This window comes from Pseudophryne corroboree, chromosome 5 (assembly GCF_028390025.1).
Source record: "Pseudophryne corroboree isolate aPseCor3 chromosome 5, aPseCor3.hap2, whole genome shotgun sequence".
Lineage (NCBI taxonomy): Eukaryota > Metazoa > Chordata > Amphibia > Anura > Myobatrachidae > Pseudophryne > Pseudophryne corroboree.
The window spans coordinates 719733354-719754223 of record NC_086448.1 but is presented as its reverse complement, the minus strand read 5'-3'; the positions used below and the strand labels follow the sequence as shown (position 1 = coordinate 719754223).

The window sequence follows — 20870 nt, the reverse complement described above, 5'->3', positions numbered from 1 at the left end:
GCTAGAAAAGAGGTCAACGGGCCGAAAGCGGAAGAGGGGGAGGGCCAACTGCGCTTTTTTTTCCAGAAGGAGAGGGTCGCGGTGATAATTGGATGAGGGGATGGGGGCCTGGGTAGGGAAGGAAGCCAAGGGAAGATCTCTGGGAATTGTTGCATATAAAGCCCCTCCAAAGCCACCCACTGCTTGGTATCTCGACTCCTCGTCCAATCCAGAACCCTATTAAGCAAAATTGCCCAATAATAGCCTCTGACATCAGGTAATTGGAAACCACCACTTCGGGTGGAACGAATCATAGTGGATCGACTAATTCTAGGCCGTCTCCGAGACCATATAAATTGTTGTATCAAGAGTTGCATGGACTTGAACCAGGAGTCTGGGATCCGTATGGGGAGGGCCTGTAATTTGTAGAGTAGCTTGGGGAGAGTATTAATTTTCACAACATTTACCTTCCTCAGCCAAGAGAGTGGTTTGAGATACCATCTGCTATAATCAGCTCTGAGTGTTCGGAGAAGGGGCGCAAAATTCAAAGTGAACAAACAGGACAAATCACTCGGCAGCTGTATTCCCAGATAGGATAGGTGAGAGGTGTTCCAAGTGAAGGGGAAGGATCGTTTAAGTTTGGCCACTGTGTCGGGGGGTGTAGAGATGTTCAGGGCACAGGATTTGGACATGTTGATCTTAAAGTTGGAGAGTAGCCCAAAATGGGACAGCTCCTGCATGAGGTGAGGAAGGGAGGAGACCGGATGTGTTATTGTAGCTAATAAGTCATCAGCAAACAGGGAGAGTTTGTGATCTGTATCACCAACCCTCAGGCCAGTGATGCAATCATTGGCCCTAATAGCTCTCGCGAAGGCTTCGATACAGAGGACAAAAAGTAAAGGGGATAGTGGGCAGCCCTGTCGTGTCCCGTTACTTATAAAAAAGGGGTCGGATAAGGATCCGTTGACTCGGACTCGAGCTGTGGGTGATCTGTAAAGTCCCATAATTCTGCCAAGCGCTAGGGGACCCAGTCCGATATGCCCCAACACAGACCTAATAAAACCCCAACTGACTCTATCGAAAGCCTTCTCGGCATCGGTAGATAGCAGCACGGTGGGGGGACCACCCTGAGATGCTATATGGATTATTCTCAGTACCTTGGTGGTATTGTCCTTAGCTTCGCGGTTCGGGACAAAACCCACCTGATCGTTGTGGATTAGGGAAGGCAGGAATGCATTTAGTCTATTTGCCATTAGTTTTGCGAACAGCTTGACATCGACATTTAGAAGAGATATGGGCCTATAGCTGGAACACATCGAGGGGTCTTTGCCGGGCTTAGGCAAAACGGAAATGTGGGCCTCCAGGGATTGGCTTGAGAAATTGGTATCTGCTGAGATGGAATTAAAGGCCTGGAGAAGATAAGAGGAGACGAGGTCTTTGAATTGTTTATAGTAGGTGAGCGTGAAGCCGTCCGGCCCCGGGCTCTTGCCAGAGGGTGTCGAGGCCAGAGCGTTTTCCAGCTCTAGCTGGGTAAAAGGTTGTTCCAGTGCTTCCCTGTCCGAAGGTGATAGGACGGGATAGGACACCTTTTCTAAATATGCCTTCGCCTGTAGGAAGTTATAAGGGGTGGCTGTGCCATCGGGTCGGTTCTCTAGATTATATAGAAGGGAGTAGTATTGTTTGAAGCACGCAGCAATTTCAGGGGTTTTGAATCGGAGAGCATCCCCGGGATCTTTTACGTTATTAATGTACAAAGAAGAGCGTTGAGCTCTAAGAGCTTGGGCTAGGAGGCGGCCAGGTTTATTACCCCACTGGTAGTATTTGGAGTTGCATTTACGGACTGAAAGCTGAATACTATCAGTGAGGGTTTTCTTTAGTTGGGCACGTGTGTCAAGTAGTTCTAGGTAGTCAGTCTCTGAAAGGGATGTTTTGTGTTAGGACTCGAGGTGGTGGAGTCGTTCTAATAGTTTGGTGATTAATGCTGACCTCTGTTTCTTCATAAATGTCCCCAACTGTATGAGCTTACCCCTTATGGTGCATTTATGTGCTTCCCACAGGATAATCTTGGAAACATCATCGGTGTCATTTATGGAGAAGAATTCAGTCAGTGCCTTTTCTATTTCACCCTTGCAATATTGGTCCTGTAGTAATGACTCATTGAGGCGCCAAGTCCATTGGCCCGGGGCAACCTGGGGGGTTGAGAGAGTCATATGTACAGGGGCATGGTCAGATCAGGTTATCGATCCTATGGAGGAGTCTATTAGTAAAGGGAGATGTCTATGACTCAGAAATAAATAATCGAGACGAGAGTAAGCATTATGTGGGGTCGAGTAAAAGGAGTAGTCTCGATCAGAGGGATGGAGAACCCTCCAGGAGTCAGCCAGCTGAAGGTCATGGAATAGTCGTCTAACCTGTCGGTATTGACGTTGGGAGGTCCGGGGGGTGCCGGAAGATGAGTCCAGTTCAGGTCTCCCCCCAGAACCACAACCCCTGAAAGGAATGGTTCCATTTGGGTAAGGGCGGAGCGGAAAAATGGGATCTGGTCCTTATTTGGGGCATAAAGTGCAACAAATGTGTATGGGCACATACATATTTTACAGCTTACTATCAAGAGGCGACCCGGGATCGGCTTGTGCACTGATATGTCTGACAGTTGGAGAGTCCTAGAGAATATTATTGCCACACCCTTTGATTTAGCGTCTGGGTTGTTGTTATAAAAGGCCTGAGGATAACGGTAATTAGTCAAGGGAGGGTTCTTGGCGGAAATTTTAAAATGTGATTCCTGGACTAGCGCAACATCCACTCTATCAGCCCAGAGGGACCGCAAAAGGGATGCTCTTTTCTCCGGCACGTTAAGGCCTTTTGCGTTGATCGATGTTACTTTAACTCTACCAGGGGATGCCATGAGAGACATAGGTCGTGATGGAAGGCTGTGAGCCCAGAATGGTCAATTAAAGAAAAGAGGGAGGAATAGGAGAGAGTGAGAAAGGAACAGAGCATGGAGAGAAAACAACAGTAACATTCAAAAAACCCGCAGTGAGGTTACCGATCCATCTAAGGATTGGGAACCCAAGAGGCAATACAGCCAGAGGCGGGTGTGGGGCGTATAAGGGAGCCTCCGCCGAAGGCAACTAGACAATAAGAAAAAGTAGAGCAAAAGTCGTTAAACATGCATAGTATTAGCTATTTGTAAACTTTAAACTGTAAACTGTAAACCTCGTTAACATGGAGAAATCTTCGGGTGATTGGATGCAAGAAATCTTGTGATCAGGGAACAGGAGTTAACAATCAACAGCTCGAGACATATTAGGGGGGGAGGGTGGAGCCTCAGCGACAGCGAGATATCGGATGAAGGTTCATCAGTGGTGAGAAATGGTATCACGCTGTAACCGAAGAAACCGTGTCCCACTGCGACCTATCGATCAGGTAACACGTGAGTCCTTGTCGGGGGGAGGTCCGCTGGAGCTTCTTCTCCCAGCCCTCCGCACCTCCTTCTAGGGTGCTCCGGTACGCAGGGGTTGGAAAGATGGTAGCTCTGGAGTGGGGAAGTCCCAATCGCGCAAGTCAAGTTTCGGTATGCCCAGTCCTGTACAGAATTCCGGGAAGTCCGAGTATGAGTTGAGGGTGTGGGTTTTCCCCGACAAGGAGACTTGGAGATCAAAGGGAAAGCCCCAGCGGTATTTCAGTTGGCGCTTACGGAGTTCATCCGTTAGGGGCTTGAGGGCCTTCCGCTGTTGGAGTGTGTGCCAGGACAAGTCTTGGTAGATCTGGATCGTTGAACCGTTGAAATCAACTCCGTCGAGTTGGCGAACTTTGCGCATAATATCATCCTTTTGGGAGAAATAATGTAATCTGCAGATTACGTCACATGGTCTGTCTGCGGAGAGACCTCTTGGTTTCAGAGCTCGGTGGGCCCTATCGAAAGTGATGGCATCGTTGGGGTCGTTACCCAAGATCTCTTTGAAGATTTTAGTGAGAGCGTCGATCAGGCCTGTCTGAGGGACATCTTCCGGCAAACCCCGCACACGGATATTGTTTCTCCTCCCTCTGTTGTCCAAATCTGTTAACCATGTTTGGAGGGAGTGGATCTCCGAGGACTGGGCATCTATGATGGTTGTCAGCGACTTTAGGAATGTGTCGGAAGAGTCCTGGTGATCCTCCAGGCTAGTCGCCCGGTCAGAAATGTGGGAGATATCTTGTCTCATGGCTGCCAGCTCACGTCTCACTGTATCTTGCAGATCTTGCTTAGTGGGTAGGTTTTTCATATAGGCTAAGATATCTTGTAGATCCCTACTTCCTAAAAAGCAGGCGCATGGTGCTTCCGCACCTGGAGGGGATGGGTGAGGGATCTGTGGGGGAGTGGGGGGTCTGTAGCAGAAGGGCTGTCAGCTAAGGCGGGTGGGGTGGGTTGTAGAAAGGATCTCATAGCGGACTGTGACATGTTTCCCCGCGGAGTTGATGTGTCGGTCTTTTTAGAAGGTCTCTTGTTCCTGGTCATCACTCAATCAGCAGCGGGAGGTTTAGATTCCTTGAAATCAAATCAACGAGGTGGAATTTAGTTGCATAGCTCGCATAAGAATGCCTTCAGCGGAACGGCTCCCTGTGGGTTGGCATCAACAGTGCATTACGGTATCAGTAGCAACGACAGCCAGGTGCAGCACATGTCTGGTAGCATTATTTACTCAGAGAGGTAAAGAAACATTCATATGGTTTCCCTTAGATGGGCTTAAATGCACTTCTTTGGTGAATTATCCTGAGGTGGCCACCAGGGGGAGTTTTCTGTGTTAGCGATGGCTCAGGGTCTGTGGCAGGGTCTTTCTTAGAGCCTGCCGGATGTAGTGGATAATTGAGTCCCCGGCTTCAGGAAAGGAGTTAGGCCGCAACCCGCAGGGGGGTTTTAAGGCCCCCCTCGGCTCCGCAAACCCGACTCCTGTAGCCCAGATAATATCCTTGCACCGATAGGGTTTGAGTGGACACTGGGATGGAGGGAATGAGCCTCTGTGGGGGTGTTAATAGGCATGTTGAATCAGCTATCTCGTGTAGCACAGGGGCCTCCCGGGGCAGTGTGCCTGAGGGTAGAGGGGAGCTCCGGAGTCCGCAGGGCGAGGGGAGCACGAGAGGGGCAAGCCGCTATTGAGATGACCGAGTGGTCCCAGCAGCGGGGCGCACAGCGCTGCGCTGCGGAGCTGTGAGAAGGAGGCGGCAGGCTCGCGGGAGTCACGACTGTTCCGTGAGGGGAGACAGGCCTAGCGACCACAACTTGAGCTCCGTTTATGAAGCGGACTCACCCCCGTGCGGGTCCGGCCTCCCACTCACCGGCCGAGGCACGATGGGTCCGGGTAAGGCAGCAAGGTTCGTCAGGCGCCGGCACGTAGCGGGAGTCCGCCTCCGGAGGGAGCGATCCGGGTTCTCCTCCGACTCCAGGTCCCGGCTTCCTTCTGGGGGGAAGGCCGCAATCTGCAGAAGCGCTTAAAAGCGCTCCCCGACTCCGCGGGTCTCCCCAGGCTCCAGTAGTTAGGTAGAGGAGGCTACCGGGGTACCCCCTGGCTGTTTGGGGAGTAGGTAAGAGGGGTGAAAAGGCCCTAACTGTGTTGTCACTGGAGGAGCTGAGGTGAAACACAGCCACCTTCCCTGCTAGCCAAGCCACGCCCCGGGTTGCACTTTTAATGTCCATAAATTAGTAAAAACACTTAGCCAATGCCAATACGTTCCACACAAAGCAGACATATGGAACATAGCAAATACACATATATTTTACAATAAGACACATGTGTGATGCTTTTCAGGGTCTTTGATTTTGAAATGGGTTTGAAAAATAACATTTCCTAGGAGTTTAAATGCACATACCATCTGTGTGACTGACTCAGTTACAATTGCAGTGTTGCGCTATTAGTGGCTCACCAGCTGCTTTTTATTGGCAATTATTAGCTAGCTATGCCCTGTCAGCAACTTCTTGCACGAGTTTGCTTGCTCTACGTAGCTGAAGACCTACTCCTGTTGCAAACGCTTCTTATGCAGCAGCTACTATCAGCTTTGCAGCGATGCGAAAACCACACCTACTATCCTTAGCACACTCCCACAGTAGACACCCACCTTCACGACCCTTTTCGCTAGCTAGCAAAGCCATGACCCCGCACCGCCTTCATCACGCCTCTTTGTCGTTGGCCCGCTACGAACACAAAAAGGGTTTGTATTTCTGTACATTCATCGCACGGGTCACTGTGCACATGCGCATTGTAGCTTTTGCGTGTGCGCATTGGGCTTTTTCCCGCTGCTTGCGATGCAAAGATCCGCAGTGATCAACTCGGAATGAGGGCCATTATCTGATGTGATGCTGTAAACTGTTTTGTATTGCCAAAAATAATAAGCAGATTTAAAAAAAATAAAAAATAAAAATCAATATAAAAAATTGTCTGTTAGTAAATGTCTGTTAGTAAATGTGCTTTTTAGCCCTTTAAATACAACATTGTTTTAATTGATTTACGATTAAAAAAACATAGTTTAGTATATATACCCCAAGGTGTTGGGAAATGCCATTTGGCATCAGACGGCCTAATTCAGCATGGAACACAGCTGGGGCAGTGTTCGCATGCTGAATCCCTGCAAAGTGTGCGCACAGGCAGCAGCTGCACTGCGCATGCGCACACACTGAGATGCGACGGCATCTCACTTGTGCAAACGCCTCTGTCTGATTGACAAGCGGAGGCGTTCATGGGCCGGGAGGAGGCATCGCATTAGTGTTTAAGGACCGTCGCGGCGGTGTTGGGGGGCGCGGTCTAGACAACGCAGGCATATCCCGACTGTTTGCGAGGCGGCCCACGCCCAAACATGGCGGGTAGTTGCCTGCTTTTGCAGCTAGGCTGCGTAGGTAGAAGACTACCCTAAACATGAAAAAGCATCACCGCCGTGCGATGCTTTCACATGTTTGCCCGGAGAGGGACAGGGCCCGGCATGTGGGGCGGATTTGCCCTGTGCTGGGCATCCCCCCTCATGTCAGTGTAATGGATCAAAGATGTGCAATTTTTCGCACATCTACGTTCCATGCTGAATTTGGCCCAGAGAGCGTGGGGCAGTGTCTTGCTTTGGTCTCCATTATGTGTTAACCACATTACAATTTCTTTATATGTCCTTTTAAAGGAAGTTTCACATATAGTAAATCCATTGTATTGAGCTACTGAAACAGACTGTACTGTATAATAAAAAAAAACAAAAAAAACAACAACAAAAGGACGATTTTATTGTTTTCTGTTAATTCTATTTCAGATGAAAGTGACCACCCGGTGTTAACAATGGATCCCTGTATTTACAGAAAGAATCAACTCTTTAATATGTCTGCGACAATGATCCCAAGTAAACCTTTCATTTTTTATGTTGTAATTATGGGACCTTTTTACAGTGATAATTGTCAGCATATAGGATTATAGGGTTGTATTACTGACCGCAGCATCCCAATGGTGAGAATCCAAACAAGGGCAAGGTAAGTATACTTACCTTTCCCCAATGCCCCCCTAACCCTACCTTCCCGCAGCCTAAACCTAACCCTCCCCACACTTTGCAGAAAATACAGAGCTGAGGCAGCCATTTTGTGTCATCAGTTCCAAGGATTGTTCAACTTATCCACAAAGGTACCAGACAAGGCAGCCATCTTGGATGCACTACTTAGGTTAAACTGGGCAGAATTGGCAATGCCTAAATGAGATGACATGTAATGGGGGTGCTTCAAAATTATTTACTAAAGCTATATACATTATAAAATTATTTAATCATGCATTGTTCAGCCTACACACGAGAGGTAAGGCAGCCATCTTGGGTACACTACATCAAGTACAATGTACAAAAACATGACCAAAGGAAGAGAGAGGATCATAAGCACTGGGAATAATCACTGATAACTTAAGTGATGAATTGACATATGTATATTCTACAAATAGTGATATATAGTCTTAAATATATTGAATATCAACAATAATCCCTATATAGAAAGTCAATGCTTTTAAATAGTTTAATACAGCAGATACAGACTCTTCGTTAAATGATGTACAGGGTGGTTATATAAAAAGGAAATGAGTAAAGAACTATTAATCCAATGTCTACACATATGATATGGGAGTGGGGGAGAACATTTTAGGATATGTCACCAGTATGGCAGCCATCTTGAAGTTGGCCTTTTTGGATGAAACTCAAATTGAATTTTAAAAAGGTGTTTCCACACTGTTTCCACACTTCCCTGTAGACCTCCCTGTACATAAATTGTATTGTCACCCCAATATTTTGCTGGTGGAGCTATGGAAATAAATTGGTATTTAGCCTGGTAGATTGGGTCAAAATGATATCAATTAATTATTTACTGAATATACTTGGCATTTTCTTGTAATCAACTGAATAAGCGCAGACGTCACCTGTGTAAACGGACTGAAATGTATCACACCAAAGGGTGTAAAACCAAAAAGAATCACAAATACACCTAGCTATAATAAATCAAAAGCAACTGAAAGCAATAAAAAGTGGTAAATAGATCAGCTCGATAGTGGTATGTGGGGTGGGCAGTGGCTGCACATTGGGCAATGTTCAGGTCCCAACGCTGTAGCTGCACATGACGCAAAGCACTGTTCGCCATTTTGTGCATGAAACGGACCCGTGCAGTCCAGATCTGCGGCGTTGGACGCAGGACCGCATCAGACTGTCAGTGATTGACAGTCTGATGCCCATTGGGGGCAGGGAGATGGTGGCGATGGCCTCAGTTTCTCAGCTCGAATCAGTAATGCATGCAGGCAGCGTGACGCCTCCTGCTGCATTACCTTGTCAGAGCTATCACTGTTGCTTCCATGTAAGCAGGAACGATAGCAGCTCCAACCACATCTAAATCAGGCCTATTGTGTGCTGAATCAGGCCTATTGTGTGCTAAATGAGCAGTGAACAATATGTGAGCATGGGGGTGAAAAAATGGATATATCTGCCGTTGACCCTCTATTTAAAGTTAATCCTGTTGACACGATTTGCATCATTTCAGCCCCTCCTCCACCCCACGGACACGCGAATACCGGAGAGTATCTCTCCATCCTGCCCGCTTCACTAGGGTGCGGGCAGGATGCAGGAGATCTGCCTGCATTTCTGGGGGTGCGGGGTGCCGCCCCAAAAATTGGGAGCCTCCTGCAACATCCGGGAGAGTAGGCAAGTATGACCCGTGGAGGAGCAATTTCCACGCTCCTCTGTGCAGAGACTGACCTCCGCAGACAAGAGCTACCTGCAGCAGCTTCTGTGATCACGATCACTGTTTGTATGGAGACGGAGACGCAGCTATCTCCATCTCTGAAAAAAAGAATTTGGCTGATTGGTGGGGTTCTGGGTACTCAGAACTCCCCCCCCCCTGCGTGCGCCACTGAAGTAGGCAGGGAAGGCTAGTAGGGCACTTGCCTACTCTTCCCAGGGTTCGGAAGAGCAAGTATGATTATGAGGCTAATTCAGTCTTTGAAGCAAAGCATAAAAAATTACAAATTTACACTTTGGCAAAACCATGTTGCACTGTAGGTGGAGCAGATTTAAAATGTGCAGATATTTAGGTGCAGAGCAATTTAGATTTGGGAGAGGGCGGGGCATGTCCTAGGGGAATTCTAAATTGCAAAATAGGCACCAATCTATCCAGTATTTATGGGCTACATGCATGGGCGTCGGAACGGGGGGGGGGGGGGGCAAGGGGGCAGCTTGACCCCCCCAAACATGATCGAGGCGCAGGCGCTGGTGCGGGGGAGCGCTTCCTTCTGCATCCCCGTAAGCGGCTACAACTTTAAAAGCAATGTGCTGCCGCAGGCAGGGTGCGGGGCCCCTTCTGTACTGCCCGGCTCTCTCTTCACTGGTGATGTATTACTGGGAGGAGGCGTGACTGTGGTCCCGGAATGCGACGCCTCCTCCCAGTAATGCATCACCAAAGAAGAGACAGCCGGCCAGTACAGAAGGGGCACTGCACCCTGCCTGCGGCAGCACACTATTTTAAAAGCCGCCCACGGGGATACAGAGGTAAGCGCTCCCCCGCACTGATGAAGGGGGGGGGGGGGTTTGAAGGAGAGGAGACCGGCACCACGGGAGGGGGAGGAGGGGGGTTGAAGGAGAGGCGCAAAAATGAAATTCAAACTTGGCCCCTCCCTGCGTGAAATCATTCTGGCGCCCCTGGCTACATGTAAAGCATCCAGTATTTACAGTACACTACATGCAGAAAAAAAGAAAGTATTTCAACATGATTTGCCCAGCTGCGAAATTGCTTCCGTTTGTTTTTGGTCTGGTCTGGTCCCAGCTCTGAATCAGTCTCTTTGTGTTAATAAGGCTAACCCATTTTACTGAGGACCTCTGTGATTTTCTATGAGATTTACACTCGGAATGCTCCAATATATGCAAGTCATAGTTACCTAGTGTGGCCAGAACCAGCACACAGGATAACCTCGTGACACATCCATCAGTTTTTTTTAAATGGACAAATCTGCAAACATTATAATAATAATAAAAATAATTTTATTTATATAACGCTCTTTCTTCAATAGGTCTCAAGGCGCTTAACAGATACATAGCATAATATAGTACAGAAAATAATGAAGTACAGAACAGCTTTTCATAAAATACAGAAGCATGTAGATACTAAAGGGACATTATGGATATGCTTGAGTAAACAGGAAAGTCTTGAGTCTACTTTTGTAGGATTCTATAGTTGGGGTCTCTTGCACTGCGCGGGGAAGTGAGTTCGATAGAGTCGCAACCGCATGACTAAAAGCTCGACCCCCAGATGAATTACGGGAGATTCTAGGTACTGCTAAAAGTCCTTCATCTATAGATCGCAGTAATCGAGTGGGGCAGTATGGGGTCAGTAGCTGCTTCAGGTACCTTGGGCCCTGGTCATGTAGTGCTTTGAAACTCAGTAAACCAATCGTGAAGATGATTCGCCATCTTACAGGCAGCCAGTAAAGGGAGTAGAGGATGGGTGTTATGTGGCTAGAGTGGGGTTGGTTGGTTGGTTGGTTGGTTGGTTGGTTGGTTGGTTGGTTAACAGCCTGGCAGCTGTGTTTTGCACCAGCAGTAAGCTGTGCAATTCTTTTGCTGGTAGACCAAGGTAGAGGGCATTACAGTTGTCTAATCGAGATGATACAAATGCATGTATGACTTTTGGCAGATCATCTGAGGGAATTAAGTGCTTGATTCTGGCTATGTTCCTCAGGTGAAAGAATGAGGATTTGATTGTGGCTGATATGTGATGTTTAAGTGTCAAGCCACTATCCAGGACAACGCCAAGATTCCGCACATGATCAGTGGTTTGTAATTCTGAATCCCAGATTGCAAGTCCAGTTGGTTGGCTATGCTGCAGTCTTATCCTTTGATGTTGCGGTCCTATCATAAGGACCTCTGTTTTATCCGGGTTCAGTCGCAGCCAACTGGCACTCATCCACTGCATAAACCATATAGATACTTTGAATTTGTGATAAATATGTCAAAAGGAATGTAAATTATCAGTTCCTGTGTAATGTGAGCTGTACTGTGACTTCTGACTATATATAAGGTACTGTGAGTCCTGAATGGAAAGAGAGAGATCTCTTTTGACTGAGAAGAGAGAGATATACTTCCTGTGACATTAAGAAGGTTGAACTGCTGTTAATATCAGAAATTGGTGGCATAGTGGTGGGATAATTCCAGGCGGCTTTATTTGGTCACCAGATTGGAGAAGCCGAGTTACTCAGGAGAAGAGTAACTGCAGGACAGGAGAACGCACGAGATGGCTGACTACAGCAGAATGTCCAAGGACATAATGGTGTGTCAGGAAAAGGACGTGAAGATACCTTTCAATGCATCTAAAATCATCACAAGAGTATTGTTCGTGAGTTGGAAGGAGTTGCACCAGACGGAGGTGGGAAGCACCGACAGTAGCAGCACCCAAGATGACGGCCCAACAGCGGACCTTCATCTGGACCTAATGAGATCTCCAAGCCTCGCCCCCTCTTGCAGCAGCCATGTTTCCCTACATTCCCAATGGAGCATGAACGCTTAATCATCATCCAGATGGGGCGTGATGAGCAGGCACCACAAGCCATGGTAACCCGAGAAAGATTGTCAGCTGCTTTACCCATATCAGCAGGTATACAGTTTGCCAAGTTGCAGACAGCGATTTGGACATTGATGATACTTCAAAGTTTTTGAAAGGCAATGCAAACTTCATGATTTACCCAAGTGGGAGTGGCAAGACACCTATGGCCTTATTCATCATCACATGCTGGTGCGATGTGATCGCATCTGGCTGCTGTCCGGCCAAGTGCTCATGCTCAGGGACCACTCTGCGCGTGTGCAAGCCAGCCATTGTGATCACATTGCATTGATGCAAACGCCTCTGCCTGATTGACATGGTGTTGCGGGATAGCTAAAATGGGGTGGGTCGCATTGCGTTCACATCACCTTGCCCTATGCTGGGCAACCCCCAGCATGCGAGTGATAGCAGTTGCAGTTTTGCATTATTAGCAAAACTGCAACTGATGCTGAATTAGGGCCTTAGTGCTCACTGTGCATGGACAGGCACTGTGAGGCCTATCGAGGAGTGACCACTGAGAACTGTGGAGTTTATGAGAAAGTCGTAGGGGCCCTCCTACAGCGATATATTATTTATTATTTATTTATTAGCAGTTTCTTATATAGCTCAGCATATTCCTTTGCGCTTTACAATTAGAACAACAGTTATAGAACAAAACTGGGCAAAGACAGATAGACATAGAGGTAGGAAGGCCTGAGTCCTACAGGAAAAAGTTCTGGGACTTGACCAAGAACACTAACAGCACCCATGAGCAGTTCGCCACCCAGCTGCGGCAGTACTTGGTAAAGTGGGTGAAGGGATCTGAAGCCACTACATGGGATGCACTGATTGACCTGATTTGCTGGGAGCATTTTTTTCACTGGTGCGCCTCAGAGGGGAAGGAGTGGGTGCTATACCTGGAGCCACCTGACGGGGTACAAGCTGTCACCTTGTACTAACAATTTCCTTCGATGTCAGTCAGTCATTCTTCAATTATGCAGCTAGCTGGAGAAAAGATAACATTCAGCAATGGATTAAGATACAATGTTGAGCTCCATGAATTTGTTCTGCAAAATGGCTCCTAACGTGGTTGGTTATACACAAAAAGAGGGTGTAATGGCGTTTAACCAATCAGGATATAGAATATACAGTTCATACTATTTCACACAAAGCTAATGAATATATTCTAAAACATAATTCTATGCTTCAACCATCTACAGGTCCAATTAGTTCTTTCTTATCTTATTCTGAACATACTAGCAAGGTCTACCATGTCTGGGCGTACAGCCAAGTCCTGGAAATGATGCTGCATAGCTGCTGATTATCCAGGTGCAAGCCTTAAGTGTTCAAATGCAAAAATGGAGTCTCTATGGCTAACTTGTTTTAACCCTATCACACCCAGCTTAAAGATTCGGCCACATGGGCAGAAGCGCCCGACCAGAAGCCAACTCCAAAATACTGTACAACCATGGTGACACCCCTCTTATGCTTATCTTCCCCCATAACAAGCATCTTCAAACCCAGGTGTGCTTGGCCAGCAAATGCCCCGCAGTGTCCCTGCAAGTAATCAGAGACCACTGGAGCCCCAACTGGTCCAGAAGTGCTACATCTGTGGGAAAACAGACATCTGAGGATGAAATGTTCCACACCCAAAGCACCCCAAACTCGGTCAGCTTCACTTCAAGAGCAGCAGCAATCAGTCGAGTAACGAGTCACAGTGGCAGCTTTGGCATTGGCAGAGACAGAGAGTCTCAGTCAGAGTGAGACCTTCAGTGTGGTGTAAGCAGGGCCCAGGCAGCAGGCACTATCTCACTGGGCGTGGGGTTGGGTGGTGTGTGGTACTGGGAAGGTCTGGCACTATCTGCTCTCCGCAGGCAGCAGCAGGGCTCCCTGTTCCTCTAGAGTCCTGTCCCACAGAGTCCCCCCCCCCCGAGGTCCCAAGTCCCGGACGGAACTAATGAGCCCTCTTCTCATAGCAGTGGCACAACTTCAGAGCATACTTGCCTACCTGACCCTCTCCATGAGGAAGAAAATGCTCTGTTCCTGGACTTTCCTGGTAATGTATGATTGCCATCACCTGTGGTGAGCTAGTTAATTGATAAGAAAGGTGTTTCACCACAGGTGATTGCAATCATACATTACCAGGAAATTCCAGGAGCAGAGCATTTTCTCCCTCATGGAGAGGGTCAGGTAGGCAAGTATGCTTCAGAGTGACAGCCATGCCATGGAACGTGGACCATCACTGCTGTGCTGACTGACATCACGCAGCGCCGCTCACAGCCGCACAGCCAGGCAGCGTATGAGCCGAGTGCTCAGGTGCTCAGAGCTGCCCGGCATAAAGAAGAAACAACAAAATCCCGGTATTGGAAGCTCCAGTCCCAGGCCCAAAATCCTGGGATCCCACCGATCCCGGGATTTGACACACTAGTGCAGAGACCAGTTTGTCAGGGATAACACTGCTGGAATCAGGATTCTGCAGATTACTCACATAAATGAACTCTCTCAGGTGGCGAATCAGCAGCCAGAAACACAGCCTTCAACTTGTATGACCTCTCAGGCAATGAACTCAGCAAGAAAGATATCCTGATCTGCAGGACTAATGGCAGAGGTAAGACATAAGACCAGGTACTAGAATAAGAGGAGTAAAGTCAGGATTGTGACATTCAGACTCCATACGTGTCAGTCCACCCTGTGACTCTGTACGCACATACCATGGGACTCAAGTATTGGGCAACTGCTGTCAGTGGCTCTGCATGCACATACCATTGGACGCAAGTATTGGGGGACTGTCAGTCCATCCTGTGACTCTGTACGTACATACCTTAGGACGCAAGCGCTGGGTGACTTTTTAGCTACTTACAGTAGATGCATGTGCAGTTGATGACAATTTGCGTGAATATCGGCATTACATCTGAGGCAGAATAATAATAATAATAATAATAATTTTATTGATATAGTGCAGAATAATAATAATAATTTTATTTATATAGCGCCGCTTCTCTAATAGGACTCAAGGCGCTTAAGGCCCTGAATTTTATAATATGAAAACATATTGGTTAAACATTCAGCTCTTTGTTTAAAATACAAAAAATTAACTGTCCCAAGGCACAAAAATAAAGGACTTATGCAGCTATATACACACAAAGGGACCACCAAATCCCTGGAAATACAGACACAATATGGATATATTCATCTGATTGTTATTTCTGAATTACTGAAGACAATCTCTGAAGAAGAAACACATACCCCACACACACACACACACACACACACACACACACACACACACACACACACACACACACACACACACACACACACACACACACACACACACACACACACACACACACCTACCTCCCCCCCCAATATGGCAAACCTTGAAGAGGGCCTTAAACTTCATTTTTGTCCTGAGATGTGTTTTTTTTTGCCATTTGCCTCATGTGGGGTAAACTAAATAACTTCAGTATGTCTCTTTCACAGGAGCAGACTTGGACAATGTACATGCTAAGATAGAAATCTGGCAGGACTCGAACAAAGTCTCAGACCAGAGATATGACTTATGTTCTGGAGTTGATGATGAATTTGATTTCTGTGGAAGTGTAAAAGGAGGTAAGGCATGTTTGGGAATGGTATCTAGTATAGCTAGCAATCAAAAAAGTTGCTGGATTTTCTCATACGTCCTAGAGGATGCTGGGGTCCACTTCATGACCATGAGGTATAGACGGTTCCGCAGGAGCCATGGGCACTCTTAAGACTTTTCAATGGGTGTGAACTGGCTCCTCCCTCTATGCCCCTGCTCCAGACCTCAGTTTTAGAAATGTGCCCAGGCAGACTGGATGCACTCTAGGGGAGCTCTACTGAGCTTCTCTGAAAAGACTTATGTTAGGTTTTTTGTTTTCAGGGAGAACTGCTGGCAACAGTATTCCTGCTTCGTGGGACTGAGGGGGCAGAAGTAGGAACCAACTTCCTGAAGAGTTTCATGGCTCTGCTTCTGGCTGACAGGACACCATTAGCTCCTGAAGGGTACTGAACGCTAGCTGTGTCTAGATGCTCACTCCCACAGCACGCCGTCACCCCCCTCACAGAGCCAGAAGTCAGAAGACAGGTGAGTAGAAGAAGACAGATCTTCTATCAAGGAAAGTGATGGCTGAGGTAGAGCGCGGCTGGCGGGAGTGCAGCGCGCCATTGCTGCCCACACACACAGGCACTGCAGGGTGCAGGGGGGGGGGCGCTCTGGGCAGCAAAAACACCTCTATGAACTGGCAAAAAACATTTTAGGGACACAGAAGTGTAATGTGCTGGCACACCAAGAGCCTGCATGGGTGAAAGAAATACGTGATAGTATGCATCATATCAATAGGAGATTAGATAAGTCTGAATCTCATGCTGAGTGCTGGAGAAAATCTGTGGAGGATGTGATTTTTCAGGGCTCTGTTCTTCCATCCGCAGGCGACCCCTCTGGGTCACATAAGAGACCATTTGCGAATATTGTGAATATTGATACCGACACGGACACTGATTCTTGTGTCGACGATAGTGACTCCAGAGAAATAGATCACAAATTGGCAAAAAATATACAATATATGATTGTGGCTATAAGGGAAGTTCTGGAAGTCACGGAAGCCACTCCTGTATCTCAGGAGAAGGCTTATTTCTATAAAGAAAAGAAATCTAAGGTCACTTTCCCTCCTTCCCACGAGCTTAATACACTCTTTGAAGGGATGTGGGTGAATCCCGAAAAGAAATTTCGTATTCCCAAGAGAATTCAGATAGCTTATCCTTTCCCGGTGAAGGACAGGAAAAAATGGGAGTCACCCCCTGTGTTAGACAGTGCACTGTCCAGGTTAACAAAGAAGGTAATTCTCCCTGCACCTGGCACGGTTTCACTAAAAGAGCCAGCAGACCGAAAGATGGAAACTACATTGAAATCCATTTATGTTGCCAATGGTACGCTGCTCAGGCCCACAATTGCTTGCGCGTGGGTGAGTCGCGCTATTGAAAAATGGTCAGAAAGCGTGTCATCAGAAATTGACACGATTGATAAAGATGAGATACTCCTTAAGTTAGGGAATAACAAAGACGCTGCCGCATACATGCTAGAAGCGATGAAAGATATTGGACTCTTGAGTTCATAAGCTGCTACCATGGCAGTATCGGCTCGGCGGGCGTTGTGGATTCGCCAGTGGAACGCGGATGCAGATTCCAAAAGAAATATGGAGGCTCTCCCATATAAAGGTGAGGCCTTATTTGGCGATGGACTGGATGCGTTAGTCTCGGCGGCTACCGCAGGTAATTCGACATTTTTGCCCCCTGCGCCTGCACAAAAAGACATATCACCCGCACATGCAGTCCTTTCGGCCCGATAAATAAAAAAAAGCGAGAGGTTCCCCCTTCTTTGCGGGTAGGGGAAGGAGAAAGGGAAAGAAGTCCATAGCAGCTTCAGGTTCCCAGGAGCAGAAGTCTAATCCTACTTCTGCCAAATTTTCAGCATGGCGCTGGGGCTCCTTTGCGGGAGGCCGCTTGGGTGGGGGCACGTCTCAAACTGTTCAGCCAAGGTTGGATTCTGTCTGGCCTGGATCCCTGGGTGTTGCAAATAGTGTCCCAGGGATACAAGCTGGAGTTTCAAGACGTTCCCCCATGCCGATTTTTCAAATCGACCTTGCCAGCTTCTCTTCCAGAAAGGGAAGCAGTAACAGCGGTAATCCAAAAATTATGTCAGGATCAGGTCATAGTCCTGGTACCTTTGTCACAACAAGGGGAGGGGTTTTATTCAAAGCCTTTTTGTAGTTCCGAAGCCTGAAAAATCTGAATCTCTACTTGAAACGATTCAAGTTCAAAATGAAATCACTGAGGCCAGTGATTTCCAGTCTGGAGGAGGGGGACTACATGGTGTCTGTAGACATAAAAGATGCTTACCTGCATGTTCCCATTTATCCTCCTCACCAGGCTTATCTGAGATTTGCGGTTCAGGATTGCCATTACCAATTCCAGACGTTACCTTTCGGTCTCTCCACGGCACCGAGGGTATTCACCAAGGTGATGGCGGAGATGATGGTTCTCCTGCATCAAAAAAGAGTCAATAATTCCTTATCTAGACGATCTCCTGATAAAGTCAAGATCCAGGGAGCAGTTGTTACAAAACATCCCACTCTCCCTGTCAGTACTGCAACAACACGGTTGGATCATAAATTACCCAAAGTCACAGTTGGAACCGACGACAAGATTGTCTTTTCTCGGGATGATTCTGGACACAGAAGTTCAGAGAGTATTTCTTCCGGTGGAAAAGGCTCTGGAAATCCAGAAAATGGTAAAACAGATATTGAAACCATTGAGTGTGTTGATCCATCAGTGCATTCGGTTGTTGGGGAAGATGGTGGTGGCCTATGAGGCCACACAGTTTGGCAGGTTCCATGCCAGGGTATTCCAGTGGGACCTGTTGGACAAGTGGTCGGGATCCCACCTACACATGCACCGGAAGATAATCCTGTCGTCAAAAGACAGGATTTCGCTCCTGTAGTGGCTACAAAGTCCGCACCTACTAGAGGGACGCAGGTTCGGGATTCAGGACTGGGTCCTGGTAACCACGGATGCAAGTCTCCGAGGCTGGGGAGCTGTCACTCAGGGGGAAAGCTTCCAAGGAAAATAGTCAATTCAGGAAACCTGCCTTCACATAAACGTGCTGGAATTGAGAGCCATTTACAACGGCCTTCAACAAGCGGTACATCTTCTTCAAGATCATTCCGTGCAGATCCAGACGGACAATGTAACAGCAGTCGTGTACATAAACAGGCAGGGCTGAACGAAAAGCAGAGCGGCAATGGCAGAGGTGACCAAGATCCTCCTCTGGGCAGAAAGACATGTAAAAGGAGTAGACAACTGGGAAGCAGACTTCCTCAGCAGACACGATCTCCATCCAGGAGAGTGGGGCCTCCACCAAGAAGTCTTCGCAGAGGTGACAAGTCTTTGGGGAGTTCCTCAAGTAGACATGATGGCATCTCGTCCCAACAAGAAGCTTCAGAAATATTGTTCCAGGTCGAGAGACCCTCAAGCAATAGCAGTGGATGCGCTAGTGGCCCAGTGGGTGTTCCGGTCGGTGTACGTCTTCCCTCCACTTCCGCTGATCCCAAAGGTGCTCAGGATCATAAGGAGAACAAGAGTTCGAGCAATCTTCATTGCCCCAGACTGTCCTAGGAGGGCTTGGTACCCAGATCTTCAGGAGTTGCTCATAGAAGATCCTCGGCCTCTTCCTCTTCACGAGGACCTGCTGCAGCAGGGGCCGTGCGTGTATCAAGACTTACCGTGGCTACGTTTGACGGCATGGCTGTTGAGCGCCGGATCCTAGCCCGTAAGGGTATTCCCAAGGAAGTCATCCCCACCCTTATTCAGGCCAGGAAAGGAGTAACGTCGAAACATTACCACCGTATTTGGAGAAAATATGTGTCTTGGTAAATCCTACGGAAGAGTTTCAGTTGGGACGTTTTCTCCATTTTCTGCAGGCTGGTGTGGAGGCGGGCCTCCAATTGGGGTCAATCAAGGTCCAGATTTCGGCCTTGTCAGTGTTCTTCCAAAAACAATTGGCCTCTATTCCAGAGGTTCAGACCTTCGTGAAAGGGGTTCTGCACATCCAGCCTCCATTTGTGCCTCCAGTGGCACCATGGGACCTTAATGTGGTGTTGCAGTTTCTTCTATCAGATTGGTTTGAGCCTCTACAAGAGATAGAGTTGAAGTTTCTCACTTGGAAAGTGGTGATGCTTTTGGCATTGGCATCCGCACGGTGGGTGTCTGAGTTGGAGGCATTGTCTCACAAGAGCCCTTACCTGATCTTCCATGAAGATAGGGCAGAGTTGAGAACTCGTCAACATTTTCTTCCAAAGGTGGTTTCATCTTTCCACATAAATATTGTGGTGCCAGTAGTTACTGACACGTTCACTGAGTCAAAGTCTCTAGATGTGGTTAGAGCTTTGAAGATTTATGTCGCTAGAACAGCTCGAATACGGAAAACAGAGTCCTTGTTTGTCCTGTATGCTCCCAACAAGATTGGGTGTCCTGCTTCCAAGCAGACTATTGTGCGTTGGATCAGAAGTACAATTCAGCACGCTCATACTACGGCTGGATTGCCGTTACTGACGTCGGTGAAGGCCCATTCCACTAGGAAGGTGGGCTCATCCTGGGCGGTTGCCTGGGGGGTCTCGACATTGCAACTTTGCCGAGCAGCTACTTGGTCGGGGTCAAACACATTTGCAAAATTCTACAAGTTTGACACCTTGGCCGATGAAGACTTCAAGTTCGGGCAACCGGTGCTGCAGGGTCATCTGTACTCTCCCGCCCGTACTGGAGCTTTGGTATAAAACCCATGGTCATGAAGTGGACCCCAGCATCCTCTAGGACGTATGAGAAAACAGGATTTTGATACCTACCGGTAAATCCTTTTCTCCTAGTCCGTAGAGGATGCTGGGCACCCGTCCCAGTGCGTACTTTACCTGCAGTTTTGTTTATTAGAGTTACACATGTTGTGTTTTATTAGTTTCAGCATGTTTGCTGTAATTGGTTCATGCCTGTTGGTGTGTGTTATGTTGAATGCCATGTTGTGCGGCATGGTTGAGGTGTGAACTGGTATATATCTCACCATTAGTATTAAAGTAAATCCTTTCCTCGAAATGTCCGTCTCCCTGGGCACAGTTCCTATAACTGAGGTCTGGAGGAGGGGCATAAAGGGAGGAGCCAGTTCACACCCATTGAAAAGTCTTAAGAGTGCCCATGGCTCCTGTGAGACCTTCTATACCCCATGGTCATGAAGTGGACCCCAGCATCCTCTACTGACTAGGAGAAAAGGATTTACCGGTAGGTATCA

At 47.7% G+C, this 20870-nt stretch overlaps 1 protein-coding gene across 2 annotated transcripts in view; it reads left to right on the top strand.

Moving 5' to 3' along the window:
- LY96 (lymphocyte antigen 96) overlaps positions 1-20870 on the top strand; it is a 77233-nt gene that overhangs the window by 33696 nt on the left and 22667 nt on the right. The window contains exons 2-4 of one of the 2 annotated variants that reach the window (XM_063925031.1): positions 7243-7329; positions 14523-14624; positions 15500-15628. In XM_063925031.1, the coding sequence (XP_063781101.1) occupies positions 7243-7329; positions 14523-14624; positions 15500-15628 (318 nt within the window). The remainder of the gene's footprint in view (positions 1-7242; positions 7330-14522; positions 14625-15499; positions 15629-20870) is intronic. The other variant, XM_063925032.1, reaches the window with a different exon arrangement.